Raw genomic sequence first — 12,746 nt, forward strand, 5'->3', positions numbered from 1 at the left:
TTATCTTTTCTGCCAATTTTCTTGGCAGTCTATATGAATCGAGATGCAAGATTTTGTTGACATAGTCTAGATGTACCCCTAACGTTGATGTATATAAGGAACACATTCCTGTTTCTAGATGCAGTATATAGTTTGGCGTATTGCTAGGAAGTTACAACATCCTTTTGATAAAATATCTTAATAATTTCTCAACATTTTCATCCCGGACAAAGCCCCAAACTTGTGCTGCATAGAGTATGATTGATCTACAACAGGCGTTAAAAATTTTTAACTTATTCTCCTTGGAAATCTGAGGGTTATTTATATACTTCGACCACGTAGAATCGACAGCTATTTTCGACGCAGATAGCTTCTTCGATAGATGCCTTCTAAACGACATGTTGTAAGCAACCTCAACCCCTAAATATATGTAACTGTTCAAAATTTCGATATTTTGTTCCCCATAATGCCAAGCTAAATTCGCAGCGATTCTTGTGCCTTTGCGAAATACTAACACTTTTGTTTTGGACAAATTGACTCTCAAATCCCACGTGTTACAGTAAACTTGTAGTGCATCAATCATCTCTTGCAGGCCAGTTGGATTATCGGACAGAAGGATAATGTCGTCAGCGTATAGTAAAACTTTAACGTTGGTATCTGCAATGTTAACTCCCTTAGGGAGAAAATTCGGCAAGTCATTTACGTATAAAGAAACTAGTACAGGACTAAGTACGCAGACCTGGTTTACTCCCGTTTCCATAATGAAGTCGTCCGAAAATGTATTACCATACCAATTCTAGCTCTTCGTTTCAACGTACAATAGTTGAATTATTCTTACCATTTTCGACGAAAGGCCTATTTGAGGCAGTTTGTATAATAAGCTATTTCTTGAAAGAGTATCAAAGGCAGTTGAAAAGTCGACAAAGAGAAAGTATGTCTTCTTGTTATTTAGACTATTAAGATGAACAATATTCGTAAGGTTAAAAATATTGTCTATTGTGGAATAATTTTTTCTAAAACCCGCCTGAAATTCGTTTAAAATGGCGTTTTGAGTGAGCCAACAGAATATTGAAACAGATTTTTCCTAGGGTATCCATTAACGATAGGCCCCTATAATTTGACGGTATGTTCGGGTGGTCTTTTTTATATTATGGTAACAGTATAACATAGAACTCTTAAAAGATACGGGAAAGTTTTTATTTTTTCTCTCATAAGAAATTCATGGAAAAACTGCGTAATTGATACGTAAACGAATTTTCCGCTAGAGCTGCACACCGGGCTATAGGTGGAAAATTTTCTCTTATCAATAATTGCGGCACGCTTCCTTGGTTACCTCAATGACAAGAGTCATTCTTTCCCAGTGACGTGTGTGACTCTCACACATAGTAGCACAAATAATTAGAGAGGCTTGAAACACTCACAAAGTAATAAACCACCGCTGAAAAATCTTCTGGGGTTTGGTCGAAATTGGGATTGAAGGACTGATGTTTTGTACCCTTCAAAAATACATGGTAACACTGCTTTATTGATATGCAGCTCGAATTTTCGCAAGACCTCTAAAGCCTAGTACTAAGATCACGTTTTCGCACGAAAAACTGTTATACTCCATATAAAAAACGTTAGCGCGGAATAAATGCGAAATCTTTGTTTTGAGCATTTGAAACACATATTTATACAACCCTGGATTTTTCGCACGAACAAATAGGCAGGCATATTATTTCGCATAAATAAGTTAACATCCCTGCGTTTGAGACCCTATTTACGGAGAAAGATGAAGATATTCGTTTTTCGCAGAAACGAACTTAGTACTAAGCATAAGTCCAGAAATTTCTCATACGTCCAGTATATAGCTCGAGAATAAGAATAAGAAATTTATTGAAGTTGGTATGAACCTCTCTCTGTCCATAAGAAGTACATGGTTATGTCCTAAGATCCATTGCTTTCGATTACACATTTCACATTTTCTTGCCATTATATTACTGCATTATCGATATCTCTCAAGTGATACTGTATGGCGAACAATTCGTTTGAGTATCAATAGCACAGCACAAAATATATATTACGACGTTTATACTTTTATGAATATTTGTCAACTCAGGAACGGGCATTGATTAAGTTCTGCGGATCATTCCCATCTCATTCATCTTTCTTAATTCATTGATTGAAAAAAGTTACCGTGAAACAAAACGATATTAAACAAACCGAAAATTCCTTGAGACGATGCTATCGTCATTTTGCTCCCAACAGAAATCATGACTAGATTGCGTCATTTACACGTAAATGAAATTTCCACGAAAGGTGTATATCTTGCGAAAATGCCTATGACATACCGATAATGTAGTTTGCAATTTATTTCTAATGGGAAGAAAATGTAAATAATCGATAACAATACCTCACTGCAATTCGGTACCAAACATAACATAAAACTTACTTATCGACAGAAGGTTCCATGGAACTTTCCTACCTAATTCATTTGTCTAAATTCATTGATTCAAAAACTTTACCGTGAAAGCAACATGGTTTTCGGCTCAAAAGAAAAAAAAAACGAACATAGTACCCACCTTTATGGAAATTAAAAAAAAAATCTGGAAAATTTACGTATTGTGTGCTCTTCAAGATGATATGGTGATCATGTGTTCAGGTACCTTCAACCGTTTTGTTACCTAAAGCAACTGTATGTTAACAGCAATATTCAAATGTGACATGGATTATAGGTGTCTCTTATTGAAATTTAAGTAGATCAGTAGCAGTTTAAACCTTGGTTGGGTTGGTGTATTTTATTTATTGGCAACAAATAAAATCTTTGCACAGATAAACATTTTTTTTGCAATGAAACCCGTTTTATATTATGATGAGCGTAGTCCTCCAGTGCGTAGTGTTTTAATGTTGATAAAAATTCTGGATATTGAAGTGGATTTACAATCAGTGGATCTTTTTAAAAGGGAACAGATGAAACCTGAATTTGTAGAGGTGAACATATATTTTATTTGAATGCTACAATAATATAAGTAAAAAACCTTGAGGCAAGTAGAGTGTAGAGCAAATTACAATTTTTATTTTGTTTTCTTGAGCTTAAGAATTTTTTGCGGTTTGATTCATTTTTATACCCTAAACCACATAGTGGTCAGGGTATATAATAAGTTTGATCTGCCAAAAAATGTGCCTACCAGAAATATTGATTTTAGACCCCATAAAATATATACCGATCGACTCAGAATCACCTCCTGAGTCGTTCCAGCGCTTGGTGTCCGTCCGTCCGTCTGTCTATGTATTTGTTGTTCACAGGATTCCGGTCGCAATTATTAACCGATTTTGATGAAATTTGGTACAGGGAGTTTTTTGGGCACAAGGACGAACGCTATTGAATTTGGAAGAAATCGGATCAAATTTAGATATAGCTCCCATATATATGTATAGCCCGATTTCGACAAATTGGGTCACGTTGCACTTTTTTACTAACCGATCGTCGTCAAATTTAGCACAAAATAATCTTCTGCATCACCCTTTAAGTCTGCAAAATTTCATCGAAATCGGTTCAGATTTAGATATAGCTCCCATATATATGTATCACCCGATTTTGACAAATTAGGTCGTAAAACCCTTATTTATCAACCGATCTTACTTAAAGTTGGCTAAATATAATCTTCTATAGCACTATATGTGCAAAAAATCATGGAAATCGGTTCAGATTTAACTATAGCTCCCATATATATGTACCGCCTGATTTTCTAAATTTGGCTATAAAATCCTTATTTATCAACCGATAGTACTCAAAGTTGGCCAAATGTAATTTTCTATAGCACTAACTGTATGTGTAAAATTTCATCGAAATCGTTTCAGATTTAGCTATTGCTCCCATATATATGTACCGCCCGATTTTTCTAAATTTGGCCATAAAACCCTCATTTATCAACCGATCTTTCTCAAAGTTGGCTAGATCCAGTCCTCTATAGTACTAACTATATGTGCAAAAATTATCGAAATCGGTTGAGATTTAGATATAGCTCCCATATATGTATCGCCCGATTTTGAAAACTTCGACCCTAATAACCTTATGTTTGACCATACAGGCCTCATTTCTTAACTGATTTTACTCAAATCTTACACAAGTTAACCTTTTGTGGTATTAATCAAACCCGCAAAATATTATGCAAATTGGTTCAGATTTAGATATAGCTTCCATACATATGCATCGCTCGATTTTCCCAAATTTGGCCATAGTACTCTTATTTATTAGCAGCCAATTTTACTCAAATTTCAAATTTTGATGTACTAGCCGATCGAATTTATACGTACTTGTAGCTCTTATATAAGAATATTGCTCGATTTTTGCAAATTTGGGTTTATTATCCACACTAATTGAACGATTTCCTCTTTTTTAATAAATTACCCAACAAAAAAATTTGGAAGTTCTTCCAAAGGCACGATTTTAAAAGCACTTCCAGAAGATGCACTCCCAATGATGTTCTTTATCTTAACTACCCAGAAAGTTCTTTTAATTCAATTTTTATAACTTGGTTTTTTCATACTTTTACCCCCATTTTCATGAAGCTCCGTTAGTGCTACGTTAGCTAACGAACTTTTAAACCGTGATATGTACATATCTCTCATCTTGCGTTTATATTCCATATGCCAGTTAGAAACTTAACTGCTGGAAATTTTTCGGTTAAAGTTAACCGGGGAAAAGATGTTTCCATTTTTCTTTCTGTTAACTGGCAGTTAAAACCTAACGCAGCTACATGAAAATGGCCGTTAATGGGTAATTTTAACTTTTTTTGTTTCAAATAGGATAAAAACAGAGTAAGAATTCAAAAATGTTACAAATCATTTAAATGTTGCCGAAAAAAATGCTAAATCCAATCTGAAAAAATTGTGAATTTTAGAAAATATTTGAGGTCAAACGTTTCCGACAAGCGTTAGAATCCATTAAAAATTATAAAAAATTATTTGACAAAATATCACAGATTTTTTTAATTCACATCCAAACCATTGAATTCGGATCACACCTAAAGAAGTAATGCAAATAAAGTGCAACGGCTGTTGAAATGGAGGACTTCCGTCCTATGACAAGCCCATGTAAAATTCATCGCTTCTGCGTCAATTTTGCACCACTTCCGGATTCAAAAAGGACATTTTCATTACTTTTTTGGCGACGCTTTTTTTTTTGCTGGGTAGTGGCATACTATCTCCGTAGGTGCAATATCAACTACAGCCAGTGTTGCTAGAAGTAGGGGAAATTCCCTATATGTATGGTTTTTCTAATATTTAGCGTCTTGTAGGGACGTAGGGCCATAATGTAGGGAAATTTTCACTCAACACAATTTGTAATAATTTTTAAATTTTGGTGGCTCTAGAGGAGCAAATTATAAACCGGCAAGGCTTGATTTAACAATGTGTGGTAACAACAGTTACCACTCGTGCAAAAAAAAAAAATCTAACAAAATTTGAAGATTACCACAAATTGCCAGAAATCTATCTTACATTTCTATAGAAATTTTTGCCAAATGTTTGTCTATAGAAATTTTTGTCAAAACTTTATTCCTGTAGAAAATTTTGTCAACATTTTATTTCTATAGTTTTTCATATTTTTAATGGATAATTTTAATTCTTTTTTCCAAATAGGTTAAAAACAGTGTAAGAATTAATGAAATGGTACGTACAAATTATTAAAATTTTGCCGAAAATAATGCTTGTCCCTTTAAGAAAAATATTTGAGGTCAAACGTTGCAGACAGGCGTTAGCATGCATTAAAAATCATAAAAAAAATATAAAAATTATTCATTTGGCAAAATATCACAAAAGTTTTTAATCCATATCCACAACACTGAACTCGTATCACACCTTAAGAAGTGATGCAAATTCAGTGTAACGGCTGTTGAAATGGTGGACATCCGTTCTATGACAAGCCCATGATTAATTCATCGCTTCTGCGCCCATTTTGCACCACTTCCGGATCCAAAAAGAACATTTTCTACACTTTTTTTACTGGGTAGTCGATATGGTTCATAATTATATGTAGCCCCCATATAACACGACCCCCAAATTAGACTAGACTTAGGGGGAAAACAATACTTTTTGCGACAAAAATTGTCCATGTTTGCGACAAAAATTGTCCATATGCTCTTAAAACGTGTTTGGGATCATCATATTTCTACTCTGGGTGTACATTCAATCACAGTTTTAACTAGTTATAAAAAACATACTTGATTAAAAAATTAATTGATTTCATTAGCAAATTGAAATAATTTTTTGATTCAATTAAAAATGTAATTGATTGTGATTGCAAATAAATATTTAATTAAAAAAGGTAACTATTTTCAATTACTTCCTAAATTGAATTAGTGTTTTTTAGTTTGATTAACAATTGATTGTTTAAAATAATTTTTTAATTAAAAACAAGTATATACAGCAGTAAGTTCGGCCGGACCGAATCTTAAGTACCCACCACCATGAACCAAATATTAGGGTTTCCTTTGAAATTTCAGGAGAGCTTGAGGACTTGAGGACACTTCCCCAAGGAGTTAAATCGGGAGATCGTTCTTGTGGGGGCTGTACTAAAATATGGAACGATACTCACCGTTTTTGGCACACCTCTTTATGACCCGAAAATACCTCTAGATTTCCAATTTCAGGCAAATAGGATAAAAACTTCGGATTCTAGAAGCCCAAGAAATAAAATCGGGAAATCGGTCTATATGAAGGCTATACCAAAATATGGACCGATACTCACCATTTTCGGCACACCTCTTTATGGTCCTAAAATACCTCTAGATTTCCAATTTCAGACAAATTGTATAAAAACTACGGTTTCTATAAGCCCAAGACCCCCAAATCGAGAGGTCGTTTTATATGGGAGCCATAGCAAAACATGGACCGATACTCATAATTTTTGGTACACGTATTTGTGGTCCTACAATACCTCTAGATTTCCAATTTCAGGTAAATTGAATAAAAACTGCGGTTTCTATAAGCCAAAGAAGTAACATCGGGAGATCGGTACCGATACTCACCATTTTCAGCACACCTCTTTATGGTCATAAGATACCTCTAAATTTCAAAATTCAGGCAAATTGGATAAAAACTACGATTTCTATAAGCCCAAGACCCCAAATCGGGAGGTCGGTTTATATGGGAACTCTATAAAAACCTGGACCGATATAGCCCATCTTCGAACTTGACCTGCCTGCAGACAAAAGACGAGTTTGTGCAAAATTTCAGCACGATTGCTTCATTATTGAAGGCTGTAGCGTGATTACAACAGACAGACAGACAGACAGACGGACATCGTTATATCGTCTTAGAATTTCTCCCTGATCAAGAATATATATACTTTATATAGTCGGAAATCGATATTTCGATGTGTTACAAACGGAATGACAAACTTATTATACCCCCGTCACCATTCTATGGTGGTGGGTATAATTAAAATAACTGTCCATCACTTTTTATACCCTGAGCCACACTGTGGAACAGGGTATTATAAGTTAGTGCATATGTTTGCAACACCCAGAAGGAGACGAGATAGACACATGGTGTCTTTGGCAAAAATGCGCAGGGTGGGCTCCTGAGTCGATATAGCAATGTCCGTCCGTCCGTGAACACATTTTTGTAATAAAAGTCTAGGTCGCAGTTTTAGTCCAATCGATTTCAAATTTGGCACAAGTATGTGTTTTGGCTCAGAATGGAACCCTATTGATTTTGGAAGAAATCGGTTCAGATTTAGATATAGCTCTCATATATATCTTTCGCACGATATGGACTAATACGGTCCCAGAAGCCGGAGTTTTACCCCAATTTGGTTGAGATTTTTCACTAGGAGTACAATTAGTAGTGTAGTCAAGTGTGCCAAATTTTATTGAAATCGGTTCGCCCGATTTACACTCATATGACCACAGTGGCCAATCTTTTACTCCGATTTAATTGAAATTTTGCACAGGGAGTAGAATTAGCATTGTAGCTATGAGTGCCAATTTTTATTGAAATCGGTTCAGATTTAGATATAGCTCCCATATATAGTTTTCGCCCGATTTACACTCATATGACCACAGTGGCCAATCTTTTACTCCGATTTAATTGAAATTTTGCACAGGGAGTAGAATTAGCATTGTAGCTATGAGTGCCAAATTTTATTGAAATCGGTTCAGATTTAGATATAGCTCCCATATATAGTTTTCGCCCGATTTACACTCATATGACCACAGAGGCCAATTTGTTGCTCCGATTTAGTTGAAATTTTGCACAGGGAGTAGAATTAGCATTGTAGCTATGCGTGCCAAATTTGGTTGAAATCGGTTCACATTTAGATATAGCTCCCACATATAGCTTTCGCCCGATTTACACTCATATGAACACAGAGGCCAATTTTTAACTCCAATTTAGTTGAAATTTTGCACAGGGAGTAGAATTATCATTGTAGCTATGCGTGCCAAATTTGGTTGAAATCGGTTCAAATTTAGATATAGCTCCCATATATATGTTTTTCTTATTTCGACAAAAATGGCCAAAATACCAACATTTTCCTTGTAAAATCGCCACTGTTTTGTCGAAAAGTTATAAAAATTGCTCTAATTTTCCTAAACTTCTAATACATATATATCGAGCGATAAATCATAAATAAACTTTTGCGAAGTTTCCTTAAAATTGCTTCAGATTTAAATGTTTCCCATATTTTTTTACTAACATTGTCTTCCACCCTAGTGCATTAGCCGACTTAAATTTTGAGTCTATAGATTTTATAGAAGTCTATCAAATTCGGTTCAGATCGAGTGATATTTATATGTATGTATTTGGGACAAACCTTTATATATAGCACCCAACACATTTGACGGATGTGATATGGTATCGAAAATTTAGATCTACAAAGTGGTGCAGGGTATAATATAGTCGGCCCCGCCCGACTTTAGACTTTCCTTACTTGTTATAGCTGAGTCCGAACGGCGTTCCACATTGCAGTGAAACCACTTAGAGAAGCTTTGAAACCCTCAGAAATGTCACCAGCATTACTGAGGTGGGGTAATCCACCGCTGATCATTGCACCACGGTGGCTCTTCACCCCAGTGACTACTCCAGTACCGACCCCGGGAATGATCCATTTCCCGCAGGGTATTTGAAATATTTAGTTTTGATTTCCATCTGTGAACATGAACTTAGTTCCAGGGATAATATATTTACATCCAAAGAAAAAATACTTTCCTCAGGAACGAAATTTTAAACAAACGATATTCCCTTTTGTTATAAAGCATTTTCTTAAAGCGCAAAATAACCCAAAATTATGACAAGTGTTGCAACGATTTTATCTAATGATTTTTATTGACTTCAATAGAAATTTTTTTAGCATCAAAATAAAACTTAGTTTGTCTGTAATTTCATTCCTCAGAAATGAAAACTCTTCTTTCAGTGTAGATGCTAGTTTGTACAATCACTACATAGTCTATGCAAATTAGTATATGATTTGTTATTAAATCCTAATATATTTTTGTAAAACTTTATTTCAGATTAATCCTGCCCACACGGTACCAGTTCTAATCGATGATGATCTAATTCTAACTGATAGCCACCTTATTTTAATACATCTGTGTGAAAAATTCCAGAAAGATAATTGCAATTTATGGCCTCGAGAATATAAGGATCGAATGAAGATCATGAATTTATTGATGTTCTCTTGTTCCATAATATTTCGAAGGGATAGTGATGTAATGGTAAGTGGAATAAATCTATTACTGAATTTGTTAGAGGGACGAAAGAAAGTTTATGTTTATTAGTAATACGTAAGTCCACATCTGAGGGATTGTTTATGAAGGACTCAACAGTCTTCGATCCAAAGGCAGTTAACAAATGCCAAAACTACATTGCAGTATAGGAATTGGGTAGCTCTGAGAAAAAGTAATGTTATTTCTTCTTACATATAGATTACTGTCCTTAAAAAGAAAAGTTACAAAACAGCTAAAAATATATATTTTTTTAAGAAAATTCTAATTGGCGCCCGAGCAGGGACCCAACAGTTTTAAGACAACAATATTAGATGCAGGCTTTCTTCTACAACAAAATTTTAGACAAACGAAATTCTACAATTTGCAACATGTACATTCCAAAGAATTAAGCGAAGCTGTGGCCGTAACTACCTTATTTTAGTTAGTCGGAAATAATTTTTTCTAATGGTAAAAAATCTTTTTTTCTATAACTTTGTTCCTGAGGAAAGAAAATTCTGTTTTTCATTATGGTAGTAAATTCTTTCGGGTTGAAAAGTCGAATTTTCAATAATGGTAAGTCGATTTTTCAAATGTTTGAAAACAATCTTGAAAACTTTTAAAATTTTGAAAAAATTTAAAACTGGTAAGTCGATATTTCCGAATATTGAAAACATCGAGGGATGACAAATCGGTTACAATCACGGTTGCCATAGTTGGTAGAATTCTACCAAAAATGGTCGATTTTTTACTGTTTGGTAGAATTTTTGATGTTTTGGTAGATTTTTCAAAACCCGATTACGACATATTTCAGTTTTCAATAGAAATAAAATTTTGACAAAATTTCTATAGAAATAAAATTTTGACCAAATTTTCTATAAAAATAAAATTTTGACAAATTTTTTATAGAAATAAAATTTTGACAAAAAATTTTATAGAATAAAAATTTTAACAATATTTTCTGTAGAAATACGATTTTGACAAAATTTTCTATAGAAATAATTTTTTTTTTTTATAGAAATAAAATTTTATGTTTTTGTTGTTTTTCGATCTTTATTTTCAAATAAAAGTCTTCTGTTTTTTCGAGCTTGAGATCTGTATATATTTATGTATTATTTTCTTTCAATATTTCGCAATTTCTTTGAATTGCTTCTTCAGGAAATATGTATATCGTCTACAATAACTCAACATTTATTCTTATTGGAGTCAGCGAAACATCACTGCTCTCGTCAGGTTTCATTATTGCAATAATGAAACCTGACGAGAGCAGTGATGTTTCGCTGACTCCAATAAGAATAAATGTTGAGTTATTGTAGACGATATACATATTTCCTGAAGAAGCAATTCAAAGAAATTGCGAAATATTGAAAGAAAATAATACATAAATAAAATTTTGACAAAATTGTTTATACAAATAAAATTTTGACAAAATTTTCTATAGAAAAAAAAAATTTGACAAAATTTTGTATAGAAATACCGTTTTGAGAAAAGTTTTTAAGAAATAAAATTTTGACAAAATTTTCTATAGAAATAAAATTTTGACAAAATTTTCTATAGAAATAAAATTTTGACAAAATTTTCTATAGAAATAAAATTTTGACAAAATTTTTAATAGAAATAAAATTTTGACAAAATTTTTAATAGAAATAAAATTATAACAAAATTTTCTATAGAAATACAATTTTCTATAGAAATAAAATTGTGACAAAAAATTTTATAGAATTAAAATTTTGACAACATTTTCTGTAGAAATAAAATTTTGACAAAATTTTCTATAGAAAAAAAATTTTGTTCATTTTTTTTTATAGAAATAAAATTTTGTTAAACTTTTTTTATAAAAATAAAATTTTGACAAAATTGTTTATAGAAATAAAATTTTGACAAAATTGTATAGAAATACCATTTTGAGAAAACTTTTTAAGAAATAAAATTTAAATAAAATGTTCGCAAAATTTTCTATAGAAATAATATTTGGGCAAAACTGTCGATAGATATAAAAATGGTAGATTTTTTACTGTTTTTGTACAATTCTTGATGTTATGGTAGATTTTTCAAAACCCGACTACGAGGTATTTAAATTTTCTATAGAAATAAAATTTTGACAAAATTTTTAATAGAAATAAAATTTCGACAAAATTTTCTATAGACATAAAATTTTGACAAAATTTTCTATAGAAATAAAATTTTGACAAAATTTTTAATAGAAATAAAATTTTGACAAAAAATTTTTTAGAATTAAAATTTTGACAAAATTTTTTGTAGAAACACAATTTTGACAAAACTTTTTATAGAAATAAAATTTTGTTAAATTTTTTTTATAGAAATAAAATGTTGACAAAATTGTTTATAGAAATAAAATTTTGTTAAATTTTTTTTATAGAAATAAAATAAAAAAAATGTTCCCAAAATTTTCTATAGAAATAATATTTGGACAAAACTGTCGATAGATATAAAAATGGTAGATTTTTTACTGTTTGGTACAATTCTTGATGTTTTGATAGATTTTTCAAAATCTTCCTCTTCAACTAAAAGGTACACCCTCACAAAAAATCGCTTCTGTAACATATACTCCCAAACATATTTTGCTTCAAGCATATACATTTTTGGGTATTGCCCAAACATTTATATGTTTGATCTCTTCCAATATATAATATGTTTGAAAGCATATTGGTCTAAACAATATATGTTTGGGTAGTCTAAGTTCCAAACATTTTGTATTTTTGCATCCAAATTCAATAATGTTGTCTTCTAAAAAACAATATGTTATTATGTGAACATATAATATGTGTGGAAGCATTTTGCACCCAAAAATATTATATGCTTAAAAAAAATTCTCCCAAACAATATTGTGCTCAAAAATTTATTTATTTATTTATATATTTACAATCATAATGAATTATGAAAATAAACAGGTAATATAGGTGCTAACAATATAGGTTTTCGACCTGATTGCTCAAAATTTTGTTTCTGCCTAATTGTATATTCCCCGACATCTTTCTCACTTCCACGAGATTTTTTAGTTCTTACAAACATTGTAGAAAAAATTATTCAATTTTATGATTTTTATTTTATTTTAATTTT

At 32.0% G+C, this 12,746-nt stretch overlaps 1 protein-coding gene across 1 annotated transcript in view; it reads left to right on the forward strand.

The window, feature by feature from the left end:
- Window positions 1-2,700: 2,700 nt before the first annotated feature.
- GstE14 (Glutathione S transferase E14) overlaps window positions 2,701-12,746 on the forward strand; it is a 40,343-nt gene continuing 30,297 nt past the window's right edge. The window contains exons 1-3 of the mRNA XM_075311687.1: window positions 2,701-2,949; window positions 5,602-5,631; window positions 9,474-9,677. Coding sequence (XP_075167802.1) covers window positions 2,809-2,949; window positions 5,602-5,631; window positions 9,474-9,677 — 375 coding nt within the window. The 5' untranslated portion in view covers window positions 2,701-2,808. The remainder of the gene's footprint in view (window positions 2,950-5,601; window positions 5,632-9,473; window positions 9,678-12,746) is intronic.

This window comes from Haematobia irritans, chromosome 5 (assembly GCF_050003625.1).
Source record: "Haematobia irritans isolate KBUSLIRL chromosome 5, ASM5000362v1, whole genome shotgun sequence".
Taxonomy (NCBI): Eukaryota; Metazoa; Arthropoda; class Insecta; order Diptera; family Muscidae; genus Haematobia; species Haematobia irritans.